Here is a 13,052-nt window from a genome sequence, read left to right on the forward strand (position 1 = left end):
TCTGTCAGCCTGATTGGAGCATGCTGAGTTGAAGGTGATATTTTGGGGTTCAGATAGTAACATCCTATGGGAAGTTTGTAGAACATTCTATAGCTGACAGGTCTCTTGAAAGGACTTACTACCAGTCTAAGACTTGCTTTTGAAGAACATCCTCTGAGGCCTGCTGTCTCTCCAAGCCATCTTCCAAGCATCTTTGGGGGAGGCGGGTAAAGTCTCTTCCATCATAAGGACCACCTCTTCTGCACTGTGTGGCTCAAATCTTTCTTGTCCTGACAGTATCTTTTCATGTGCAGAGCCCTCACTGTCTTGCGTGCTGCTCTCCGTGAGCTCATTTGCTCCTGTATGAAAGCTGCTCCTGACTGTCACTGCACAATATGTTAAACGTCTTCATCCCTGCTCGCTATTATGTACTTAAAAGCTGACGGGCTTTGTGCTGTTTGGCTTGCCAAAACGGCAAAGAGACTTTGTTCTTTATGCTTCAAATCGTTTTAATGCTGTCTTTGAAACATATCTCACATAGGTATTTTCTAATAGCCTCAGAGTTGTTAGGAACTATTTTATGTTTTAGCTCATTTTTCTTTGGGCTTTTGCATATTGAGCCTCACATTAATAGCATTTGCTTCCATTTTAAGATCCATCCAGAAAGACAGCACATTTCAAAGATATTTATGAAAGGAAGATTGTTGCTATCTTACAAACCCAGAGAGGAGCTGAGGGGGCAGGGTTACAGGTTCTTTCCCCCTTAGCTGCCTCCAGGTGAGATGGAGAGATGGGCATAGTGGCTCAGGTGGTCCCCACGTGCCCTGTTGGAGCCACCTTCCAGAGGGCCTTCCCCAAACCTGCCCCATAGACTGACATTACTTCCAATGCAGGTATTCCCATCAAGGGCCACTCTGGGGGGGCTCTCCCACCACCACCACACAAAAGTCAGCTTTTGCCCAAAGCTGACTCCCTACACATCTGGATTTGCCCCAACCCCATTTCCAACCTCTCTGGCCTTACCCACACTCTTCCTGTCAGTGTGCATCTCCCAGGTCTAGGCCACGTTTGGTGTCTTACCCCACAGCTCGGGAGCTCCCAAAGAAAAGGATATGCATCTGTATTTAGCTGTCTACTCTTTGGTGTTCTGTTTTAGGTAGAATATCCCTGTTACTTCTTGCTCCTTTCCTGCCGTTCTATGAAATTATCTGGCTAGTGGAAGAACTCTTTCTGCCTTAGGCATCCCTCTTATGACCAGTCCCTCTTGTAGCCTCAGTCTCGTCTCCCAGAGTTGCCCAGTGTAGGTCTAAGTTACATTCTTCAAAATTGTGTTTGAATTCACTCATTTTAAATGTATTTAATACCTTGATAGACTCACGTCCATCTGGAAGACCTCAGTCTTCTTTCAGAAGACTGCAGATCACACAGAATCTTCAGTGCCAGCCTGCTCAGGATTTTATAACAGCCCCTCTCCTCCCAGGCCACACCAATCTATTCGCTGACAGGTCTATTTTTTTCCTACTTGGTATTTTATTTTAGAACAGCTTTAGGTTCTCAGGATTATTCTGAAGATAGAGTTCTCATTTACCCTGCTGCCAGTGTCCCCCATTATTAACATCTTGCTCTATCTCTTAATCTGGACATCCACAAGCCTCCCACTACCTTTTCTCCTGCTCTCCTGGTGCAGAGGCCAGGGTGTTTGTCCTGTTTTATGTCCCCAGCCCTGGATTTGGCTAGTTGCTTCCTTGAGGTCTCATTTCATAGGTCCTAGAGTCCTCTTTATTGCTTGGAGTTGCAATAACTTCAATTTAGCTTTTGACATTCTTTTCCTGGTTTGTGTGTGTGCGTCAGTACTTCCTGGGTGTAGTTGGCACTTCCTGCTGGAGCTCCTGAGGAGACACAGGGGTCCAGCTGCTGTATGTTAGTGATGCTGACCCTCCCGCCAGTCTAGGTTTTGGCTGCCCATGAGTTTTTGGAGAAGTTATTTAAACTCCCTGGAGTCTTCTGTTTCCTGTCTGTGAGAGGAGGCCCATAGCTCTCCCCAAGGTTCCAGGTGCAGAAGTACTTCCAGACCACGGGCTGCTGTGCAGACATTAGGTATTAGTCATAATAATGGGCCTCTGGGCAATTAAGAAAGTTTTCTTTGAAAAAGCATTTTCCTTCCTTACGTACTTTTAATTAAGGAAATAGGTAATGCTTTTTTATTGGAATAAGCTTCAGTACGTTTGCAAAGATTAAACACCACTAGCTTTTTAAACAACAGAAAGCGTGGAGGACAATTAACTCCTCTTGGGTTCTGGATGCTGGTAGCTCAGAAGATTAGTGATGGCCATTTGTGCAGCAGAGATTTGTATAATAGCCTGACTGGAAGAGTCTGAAATTCCTTGTCTTCTGTCTGGTCTTCTAGATCAGAGGAGCCAGAGGTGTCCCTAAAGGGGAAGGAAAAACTATTTAAAACTTTTATGGGGATGGTTTCTTTTATCAAAAGATCCTTCTATATCCCAGCCTCCAAGACAAGCATCCTGTAGTATTCTTTTGTGAGGACTGGGAGAAGAATCTTTTAAAGGGATTTTGCTTATTGATTGTTAGGAACAGACCTTGCTATTTAAATTTTAACAGTTCTCAGCGAGCTTGCAATTCGGAAGCTTGTGAATGAGCTAATCCTTCCCAAACCACTTTTTTTTTTCTTTTTTGGTACAAATCAGAGTGCCCCTGGGATGGATTGGATTCATTTGTATTAGTTTTCAGTTTAATCTCTCTTCTTGCCAGATCTTTTATCTTTTAGTAAGAGGGAAGAAAAGAATAAAGAATTCTGTAGATGCATCCAGAGGACTAAAAGTATAGAGTGGATTAATGGGCCCTGTTGTCAAATCAAACTGGGTAACAGATCCTCTTGCTGGAGTTAGGCACTTCCAAGAGCTGACAAATGGCTGCCAGTCACAGGGGCAAAGGCTGGGAAGGAGGCTCTAAGGGCAGGAAAGGCAACTTCTGGGCCCTCTCTGCCTCTTTCTTCCTGCAGTTAACAGCTTCAGTCAGCTGGTTTGAACATTGTCCTTTCGACTTTGTCTCCTGCTGAAATTGCTGTGGTCACTCTGTTGCTTACAGACACTGAGATCTGCAGGGCGAAAGGGATGAAAGATAAGCTTGTTGAACAAGCTATCAATTAGGTACCCACAAGGCAACTGGGCACCCTCAAATTAGAATAATAAAGGAGGAAGCTTTGAGAAAATTTTGCAAAGGTGTGGGCTGAGGGAACCCCCAGTAATCTGGGGCTGGTAGCAGCAGAGCTGGTACCACCAGTGACCCACAGAAACAAGGAGGCTGCAGAGCTGAGAGTGTGCAGAGAGCAGGCACCTTTGGATGGAGGATGCAGGTAGTCTGAGCAGCCTCCCAGTGAAAAGAAAAAGCCCTGACTTCGTTCTCCCTCCCTTTGCTCTTTAGGAGAAGCCTTGGGGTGGGAACCATCCCTGCCAGGCAGGGCCTCCGGGGCACAAAGAGGGTGGAAGTGACTCTGGGAATCAAGTATGTCCAGAGCACAGACCAGGCTCCCTGGGCCAGGCTGGACACAGCAATGCACATTTTCTTATTTCATATTCATAACAATCTCAGGAGTTGTTATTTCCCCATCTTTTCACCATTAAAAAGTTTGAATTGTGGTGAAATACATATAAAATATACCATCTTTAACTATAAGTGCTCAATTTAGTAGCCTTAAGTATATTCACATTGTTGTGTGATCATCACCACTGTTCATCTCCAAAATGTGTTCATCATCCAAAATTGATACTCCCCATGAAACACCGACTCCCCATCCCCCTCCCCCAGACTCTGGCAACCACCTTCCACTTTCTGTGAACTTGATTACTCTAGGGATCTCATTTAAGTATGTCATACGGGATTTATCTTCTTCTAATACAAACCTAGTGTCTTCAAGATTCATCCACGCTGTACCAAATGTTAGAATTTCCTTCTTTTTTAAGACTGAATAACATTCTATTACATAAATCGGGCACATTTTGTTTATTCATTGACCCATCAATGTGATGGACTATTGACTTGCTTCTACCTTTTGGCTATTCTATCTTTTGGCTAATGCTCTATGAACATGGGTGTACAGATCCTTCTTTGAGACCCTATTTTTATTTTCTTTGGATATATGCCCAGAAGTGGAATTGCGATCATGTGGTAAAATTGTATTTTTAATTTTTTTGAGGAACTGCCATCCTGTTTTCTGCAGCAGCTGCACCATTTTCCATTCTCACCAACACTGCACAGGGCTCCAACTTCTCCACGTCCTCGCCAACGCTTGTTATTTTGTGCTTTTTTTCCCCTATATAACCATGCAAATGGATAGGAGGTGCTATCACATTGTGGTTTTGATTTGTACCCCCATTTTCACATAAGAAGCACATGCAAGATTAAACAAGTCAGTGGGAGAGCTCATAGTCAACTTTGGTATCCATGTTTTCTCTACTACCTTTCAGTCAACAGAATGAAAACTCTTTCCATTGAAGCTTGACTTGGAGAGCCCTGGTTCCCACCAAAGAAGTCCAGTCGCAGTGATACTAGGGGAGCGCTTTCATCTTCTGTGCTGACAAGTGGCTCTTTTCTGTAAGGGAGCTACCTTAGAAAGCCAGATCACCACAAGCTGTTGGATGCTTATAGGGGGGTCTCAGACTCTCAAAGTGAAAGAGAAATTGCTGTGCTTTTCCCATAGCTCGTCAGGGATGCACACGTGGCATTTTTAAGGAAACATAAAGTGAGGGGGCTCCTCATCAACTGTAGATTACCCATCACGGCAAATCCACAGCCAAGAACACTGAAATGCCCAGCTGGTGGGGAAGACTGCATTCCCAGAAAGCCATTTTTGGAAGCAGCTTTATTTGAAATAATTAAAAAGATTCAGTCTTCAAGCCCAACTGGCAGTATGCTTCAGAGCAGCATAACTTTTTGTTGAGGAATCCGGCTTACAAACTCCAACTTGGTGACAGGCATCTCTGTGGAGGTCAGTGAGGTGGCCTTTGAGAGTCTTCTTTCATTTCAGAGCAGTTTATGGCTTCTTGTTGACCTGGAAGGGACCAGAGTGCATTTCCAATGAGCTCCCAGACCCAGACTCATGAGTCCTTACCGCTAGACATTCAGGCTTTTGCAGAAGTGGCTGTGATCCACGTGAGGAGTGTATATGTAGCTCGTGTTGTCTTCAGTCTGAGCATTGCCTGATGCCCAGGTGGACTTCATATGTCATCTCTTTCTAACCAACTCCAGGGTGGGGAGGGGGTGAAGGGATGTTAGCACCCTAGGAACAGACAGAAGGTTTGGTTTCACGCACACTCTTTCCCCAGGCTTTACTTCACTGATAACTTGAAAATACAGTTCAGGCACCATAGTGATTCAGAATGGGAACTGACAGTGGGTGCTCAACCTCAATGCCAGGGCTTGTTCAAGCCAAGGCCTCACTCTCTGAAATGATCTGGCCAAAAAGCATGTTTAAACTGCAAAACAATCACGCGAAGGTGTAGGAGCCCAGCAGAACCTTCAGAAGCCTCATTTGGCTGACAGAATTGTTCTCCCACACCTGCCAGAAAGCTGGGTAGAAAGATATTGTGAACTAGCTGTGAATTTCATTACGTCTCCCTCCAGCCAAAGCCACTCAGGGTGTGGTGGTGGAACGGACCGCCACGCAGATGGGTTGCGAAATACACAGCCCATCTGTCTTTATCATGCTCATTTCCTCTTTTATTAAAATGTTAATGAATATAGTTTTTATTTATCATTTGGTGACATGTGCAGCATCCTCTTCTGGGAGGAAAATCTGCAATCTGCCTAACCATGTGAGCTGTCAGAGAACTCTTTCCCATCACATATTGAAGACAGGGGTGAGAAATATTTCGGTTCCATTTGAACTGCCATATGCGGGTTGAACAGAAAATTTCTTTACTTGCTGACGGCAGCATGGGGTAACGGGAGGCACTCTGGGCTTGGAGGGGGGCCCTGAGTTTACTGCCAGGCTCACTAGTTACCAGCCTCATGAAGCTCGGTTTCCATGTCTGTTGAAATCAGCGCTTTGAAATCAGTGCTCCGTCTCCAACACCTGCGTTGGTAAGCCAGTAAGATGATTTAGGGAATGCATTTTGTATGCACTCATTATTTATACTTGTGTTTGTGTAGGTTTGAATTTGTTTTGCTTATTCTTTCAGACTCTCCATGGAAAGTGCATCTGTCAGATGTTGGCCCCGAGATGACAGGCGTCACCGTACATGGTCTGACCCCAGCTCGCACCTATCAATTCAGGGTGTGTGCCGTGAATCAAGTGGGGAAGGGCCAGTACAGCACAGAGACAAGCAGGTGCGTGAGTGCCATCCCTCTGTCAGGGGACAAGGGGCAAGCTGAGCCTTAGAGCAAGTAGAGGCCTCGTTTCAAGTAGAGGAACTTGATCAAAGTAATCACCCTCCAGCCCTTGGTGTTACTGGCAAAAAGAGAGAAAATGCAGTCATGTGCTGGACTAGCTGGCTGTCCTTCGCTCTGAGGGAAGTTTCGTAGACTTCAGTGATGCTCTCTGGCCGTGCTGATATAAATTATTCCTGATAGCACAACTCTCGGTATACGTGAAATGCAGAGTGTGCCTGTTTCCAGGCCCTTTATCCAGCTGAGTGCCAAGAGGGCCGGCGCTGGTACCACGCTTTGACAGTCTTGACAAGTAAGCATCTCCGAGTGTTGTGAGAAAGCTGAATGAGCACTGGTGTTGCTGTGGATCCCCAGTGGGCTGCTGCTCACCCATCCCTGGGGTGGCTGCTTCTGAAGCCCACTCAGATGTAACATGGGAAACAGCTTCATCAGATTTCAGCATGCCCACTCCCCAGCTGCCCCGAGCTCCCCATGGAATTGAGTTGTAGAATTGTGGAGATCTAAATGACTTTTCTTTAGAATGTGAGCGTTTGAGATGAGGAATATTGAAAGAGCTAAAGAAAATAATTTGGAAGGAGTCTCAGACTGTGGGCCTGTGAGCTGGCTCGCTCAGGCTTATAATCTGTTAAAGAGTAGCGGTACCATGGGTTTTTCAGACAGAATAAGGTCACCTCCTGTGTCTTCCTTGCTGCTGCCTAACTGATTTCCTATTATGCTGATTTGTTGTAACTATTTCATGCGTGTCCTTTCAGTTTGATCACCTGTGTGTTTTGTTTTTCTCATCACTCAATTTTAGTAAATGGCTCCAGATTCAGCAAGACAGGAAACATGAATGAGCCACCTTTGTTTCTCCTCATGATCTCTATTTCCCCTCCCCCTCCTTGTTTTTTAGGTTGATGTTACCTGAAGAACCACCCAGCGCCCCCCCGAAAAATATAGTGGCCAGTGGACGGACAAATCAGTCTATCATGGTCCAGTGGCAACCACCCCCAGAAACAGAGCACAATGGGGTGCTACGTGGGTATATCCTCAGGTAAGTAGGCTATGATTGGTCATTTGAAGACTGTCATTATAAAGAATTACATGTCTGCTTTGCTGAGGTTGCAAAGTCAGATGTCTGTAGGTACCAACAACAATCAGGAGAACCAGGGCAAATGTATGTCTTTAGGGAATGGTGGAGACTGTGGCAAACTGGAGAGCATAGTGAACGTGGACAGCTTGGCAGAGACAGTCTAAGCATAGTGGGTACACACAAAAAGTTGGCATCAGCGGCTGCATTCTGACAGAAGGATGGAGTTGGGTGTTATGGTTTGGTAGCACGGTGTACTATCCATTTCAGTCTATATAAAATTTTTACCAGGAACATGTGTCATTAAATATAATAATTTTAATTAATAATATACAGTTGAGGGCCTCCCTGGTGGCGCAAGGGGTTAGGATGCAGCACTATGAGGGTGTCCGCAGCCACTGCAGCACGAGTTCCATCCCTAGCCAGGGAGGTGACCCACATGGCACAGCAGAACTCTCCTTTCTCGCCTGCTGCTCCCCTCAGCAGTGTATTTCAGTCAATCTGCCTGTATTTGAAAGAAGAAATCTCATTTGCCAGAACTACTCCTGATTTTAAAATTGCACCAAACAAGGTAATTGCAGTGGTTTGTTGATAAAAGAGAAAAAAGTGAAACTACATTGAAAGATAATTATTAAATTTCTTCTAGTAGGGTGTAGAACTATGGACAAATTTGTTAGCCTTACTTCTTAGCAGACTTATAGAGCCAAAATCATAGATGGATCTTCCAAATGCCTGGTTTATACTTATTCTGAGCATGTTATTGTCCTGAGCATTCTCAGCACATGATCAAATAGTGGCTTATCAAAGGTCTGAAATGGATAAGTTTAAGTTCTTAGATAAATGTAAGAAACGATGAGTGATGCTTCCTTAACACCATTGTCTTTTTGTGTGGAAGACCACTCACTCCCAATATGTGTCTGTGTAATCATCCATTCATCATTTCATACAAGTTTATCCATATGCATGTAATATTTGCCTGTCACAACCAATTTACTGCTACTGTAAAGTTTTCCCTCCAGTATGTGAATCATCCTCAAAACATAAGCCAGATCATTATCTGCCTGAAATGGTTTAAAGTCTGTCCCCAGGGGTACATGAAGGACTGGAGAACTGTAATCAGCACTCATGTCCCCAACTGTCCTTCCCCTTTTCAAAGAAGGGCACACAATCTGTCCCCTGGGCTGTGGGTCCTGCAGATGCTTCTGGACAGTTGTAGTTCTTCTCCAGAAAACAGCCCTGCATTCTACTGCTGAAGCCAAGATTCCCCATCACCACTCTACAAATGGCTCCTTGCTCCAGCTGCAGCTCTTGTTCCAGGCTCATCTATTAGTGGCAGTAATTGGACCCGCCCATCACAAGCTTCCTCATCTTGCCTGCCTCTGTCTTTTTCAACACATGGAGGAATAGTTTTCTTAGGCTCCAGCTGTCAAGTAGACTTTAAAAGTCAGCCCACAGAACTGGGCTCGGGGCGTGGAGTTTAATAATAAAATCTCTCTGATGTTACAAGTTCCCATCAGAGGGTGCACATTTCTCTATTTTGTGGGATTATGACTGTTGAAAGGATTTTCCATGATGGTGTCAGTGGAGTTGAGTTCTGGAAAAGAGGGCATCTGTATTTGTAGGGACTTAAGTCAAAAAAGCCCTAAAATGAGGGTACACTACCCAAGGCCTGTGAATATCAAAGTTTTCAGAAATTAAAGATCCATGCCAGAATGAATTTGCTTGGAAACATTTCCAAATAATCCTCTGGTCTGCAAATCAGCTCTGTTTGCAAGCTCGTTTCCTCCAGGGCACAAGTCTCTGTGTCAGATCTGCAGCACAATCCAGGGAAGAGCAAAATAGAAATAAATCACCATTGTGGCTCTGGCCATAAGAAGTAGTTAGGATGCGTGCGCAGTAATAAAATATTTATAATAATGGCCAGGGTGTTTCTTTGAGAGGAGCATAGGGGTTATGTCCTTTAAAAACATTCTCCTGTTTATTTCCGTATAAAAAATCATCTTGTTCTGTCTGAGATGGTCTCCTGGGCAACGTAGCCTACCAGTCAGAGGATGATGCCCTGCACTTCCGTTATTAATTGTGACCTTCCCAGACATCCTGTGAATATTACAAACACATCCTGAACCACTGGTCTGCATGGACTGAGCTGCCAGATGTGGAGGAGAGAGAAACCCATTTCTAAGACATGGTGTCTGCGGTCTGTTTTGCAGCATCACACGCGGAGGGTCCCTGCTTGCAGAAATGGTGGCTCACCCAGACTTAGCTTAGTTTAACTCAGAGCTTTCTCTTTTTTTTTTTTAAAGATATATTTATTTATTTATACAAGCACTGGGTACAGTCAGAAGCGCGGGAGGGTGAGAGAATTCACCAGAGCCAGAGACGGGAACAGAACAGGCAGACTGACGAAATACACTGCTGAGGGGAGCAGCGGGCGTGGTAGGAGAGGTCTATCGCACCATGTGGGACCCTCACCGGTGGTCAGGGATCGAACCAGTGCTGCAGAGGCTGCAGGCGGCTTCGCAGCCCAGCGCTCAACCACTGTGCCACCAGGGGAGGCCCTCAGAGCTTTCTCTTAACGTGCTTCCTAGAAGAGCAACATTCCAAAAGAAGAAATATTTATGGGGCGCTCTGCACTGCTTGTTCCCTTTCACATCTATCAGCTTTGTTCTATTCTTGGGACAACCCTATGAAATGTCCCAGTGTCATCGTGGGAGTGGAGACCATGGCTGGGAGAAGGGAAGGACTTACTTGAGACTATCCAATGCACATGTCCTCTCCCCAACCTCTGGAGCTCTGACATTTTCTTTTCCCTGGAGCATGGGTGTGTGGTGATAGCTCCATGCACGAGAGCTCTCCTTAGCCCCTTGTGCCCAGTCTGTGCCTCTTAGTTGTCAGTTGCCCCAGGCACCACCCATATGGCAGGATACTCTGGTATGTGGTGTGGGTGTGGAACCTAGTTTTGCCCTTTCCAATGGCTGTCTAACCATCTCAGTGCCATTCATTCTAACAATTCTTGCTTTGTGGATAGGGATTTAGTGGGAAGATGTGTCCCGTGGCTTGTTCATACCAAGCCAGTCTCCCTGTTGTCTGCCACCTTGAAGACCCTCATGGTGTAACAGACTTGACCCCTCTGTGAATTACACCTGCACTTACTTAGTGCAGGCGTTCAGTAAAGGAACACCACTTCTGTCGATAGCACAGACTGATGGGGCATGAAGCAAAAACGTGGTTTGATCCATGAACTTTGATTTTTGCCTGCTCTCCACTTGCGGTGCTGCCTGCTGAGCAGCAGAGCCACCAAGCTGCTTGCTTGCTCCATCCAGGCAAAAGGCAGGAGGAGGCCTCAGACCTTCTTGCTATTCAAGTACTGTCAGTTCTTGATCATTTGTTTGTCCTATCAAACAGGCTTCACCAAGTATAAATGGCCTGTCGCAAGAGGGGATGAAAAACGACTTTCAGAAAATCCTGATTTTCATGAAGAGCCTTTTATTGCCATTTCTGTGCTTCCCTGGTGCATTTCGGTCATCATTCTCTTTGGAGAGGTGTTTTCCATTTAAAGGCCTGAATTTCTTCTTTTTTGGATGGTGCGGTCTTGCTGCCATTCTGGTCAGAACGCCTCACTCATGCCCTCCCCTCTGAGCCCAGGGTCCTGTGCCTGGTCTGACGGGGGCACTGCAGGATGACTTCTGGAGGAGCTCTCGAAGCTCCCAGCCTCCCAGGATGAGTGAAGGGTGTCCTGCGGCCTCTCTGGTCTTGTGCCCTCCTGCTCAGCCTTTCCCTTTCCCACTCAGCATAAAAACACAAAGCCACGTCTCCCTGAGACAAGCACCACATCGTAGACAGAAATTAGATGCTTTCGGATGCCGTGTGATGATTTAGGAAATTACTCTCTCTGTACATAATCCCTCACTTTTGCCAGGGGGACTGATTCACTTCCATTAACAGAATAATGGAAAAACGTTTGCTAATCAAAATAATGCTAAAAAAAAAGTCCTTTCATAGTGCAAATAGTAATTTCCTAATTTATGCATTTTCTAAGTCCAAAGTCATATCTATCACCTGAAAAATAAATGCAACTTTGAATTTCTGCCATTATATGCTCAGAACACACCACACAAGCACCCTCAGTCGTCTCCTAAAAGCAGTTTGTCATGCTTAGCATTGGTCCAGCATTTGTGGGGTGTGTACACCTTTTAAAATGACTTATTCTAATTCTGGGACATACAATTCTGAAATGGAAACCAAACTGGAAACTCAACCCACAGAGGCCAAGAGGCAGCACTGCTTGCTTCACTGTCCATGGCCACATCAGAGTATTAGGAGGAAACTGTTGTTCAAACTGATTTATAGCAACACCCCCGTGGAAAACATGTCTGGAATTTTTGGTACTAAGTCACTGTACTCCCTAGACAAGTTACGCTTAAAAAGCTATAATTTTTCCTTAACCATAGTGTAGCAGAAATGCCAGTTCTGTTTTGTCCAGAGTTTATAATCACTGTGAGATTATACATTTTTTTCATCCTTGAATTGGGAAGTAGTGTTGTTAGGGCTGATCTCTCAGCCTTACCCTCATTTATTTGCTTCCATTTTCCTCTTGCCCTGCACAATAACCAAGGATAAAACCTTGGTTTTAAATTCCTGGCTCAAAGCATTTCTCTACATTCTGATGCAGGTACCGCCTGGCCGGCCTGCCTGGAGAATACCAGCAGAGGAACATCACCAGCCCAGAAGTGAACTACTGCCTGGTGACAGAGCTGATTATCTGGACGCAGTATGAAATACAGGTGGCTGCTTACAACGGGGCTGGACTGGGTGTCTTCAGCAGGGCTGTGACTGAGTATACCTTGCAAGGAGGTGAGCTTCCTTCCCTGAAAGATTGCACTCTTTGTTGGGGAGCAGGGTCTGCAAACTTTGACTGGGCATGTTAAAAATAGAGGATTTGGTCCTTCAGGGATGGTTTAAAATGAAATTCAACATATACATAATATAATCTCCGGACCTATTCTGAAGATACAGTGATACTGTATGAGGAAAACCAGTAATATTCTAACTGCTTTCTCCTGGTTATTAAAGACAGGAAGTATCTACACACCTCCTTTAACTGGTCCTCTTATTCTTGAAAAGTTCTGTAGAGTTGGCTTTTTCTCTATGGTGTGATGGTGTATTGTGCAGAAAATCTGGCTCTGGAATCCTATGTGATGCTGTGATCTTTTTCAAAGATAATGACTATTTAGAATTTTGGGTTTTGTTAGAAATGAAATTTAAGTGTTGGTGATGGAATTTGCAACATGATATCTTTTGGAGGGTTTTCTTTTTCAGTTACACAAGCAAACAAGTTAGTAGGTCAATAAAAATTCCTCCTCTCTCCATCCCCCTAAAAAATGACCAGGCAGAATGTCATATAGGCACTGTTTCTTACAAATATGCACTAAGACTCAACCCTGTCATTTTAAGACTTTCTGCAGCTTCTAATTCCTCCACGGTTTTCTGAAGGATTCAGATCTCAGCCTCAAGAAGAGGTGGGCATTCAGAAACACTCTCCATGTCTGAGTTTCATTGTTACTGCTCTTAGCAGTAATAAATAGACCCTCTCTTGATG

General features: G+C 44.9%; 1 protein-coding gene across 3 annotated transcripts in view; it reads left to right on the forward strand.

Annotated features, from left to right (window-relative positions):
* The window catches only part of SDK1 (sidekick cell adhesion molecule 1), a 714,488-nt gene that overhangs the window by 539,136 nt on the left and 162,300 nt on the right, over positions 1-13,052 (forward strand). For all 3 annotated transcript variants that reach the window (XR_008551224.1, XM_054693671.1, XM_054693672.1), the window contains exons 15-17: positions 6,177-6,324; positions 7,277-7,417; positions 12,126-12,307. Coding sequence is in view for 2 of the 3 variants with exons in the window: in XM_054693671.1 (XP_054549646.1) it covers positions 6,177-6,324; positions 7,277-7,417; positions 12,126-12,307 (471 nt within the window). In the remaining variant the exon portion in view is untranslated. The remainder of the gene's footprint in view (positions 1-6,176; positions 6,325-7,276; positions 7,418-12,125; positions 12,308-13,052) is intronic.

This window comes from Talpa occidentalis, unplaced genomic scaffold (genome assembly GCF_014898055.3).
Source record: "Talpa occidentalis isolate TD23 unplaced genomic scaffold, MPIMG_talOcc4v2.1 talOcc4.12, whole genome shotgun sequence".
NCBI lineage: Eukaryota > Metazoa > Chordata > Mammalia > Eulipotyphla > Talpidae > Talpa > Talpa occidentalis.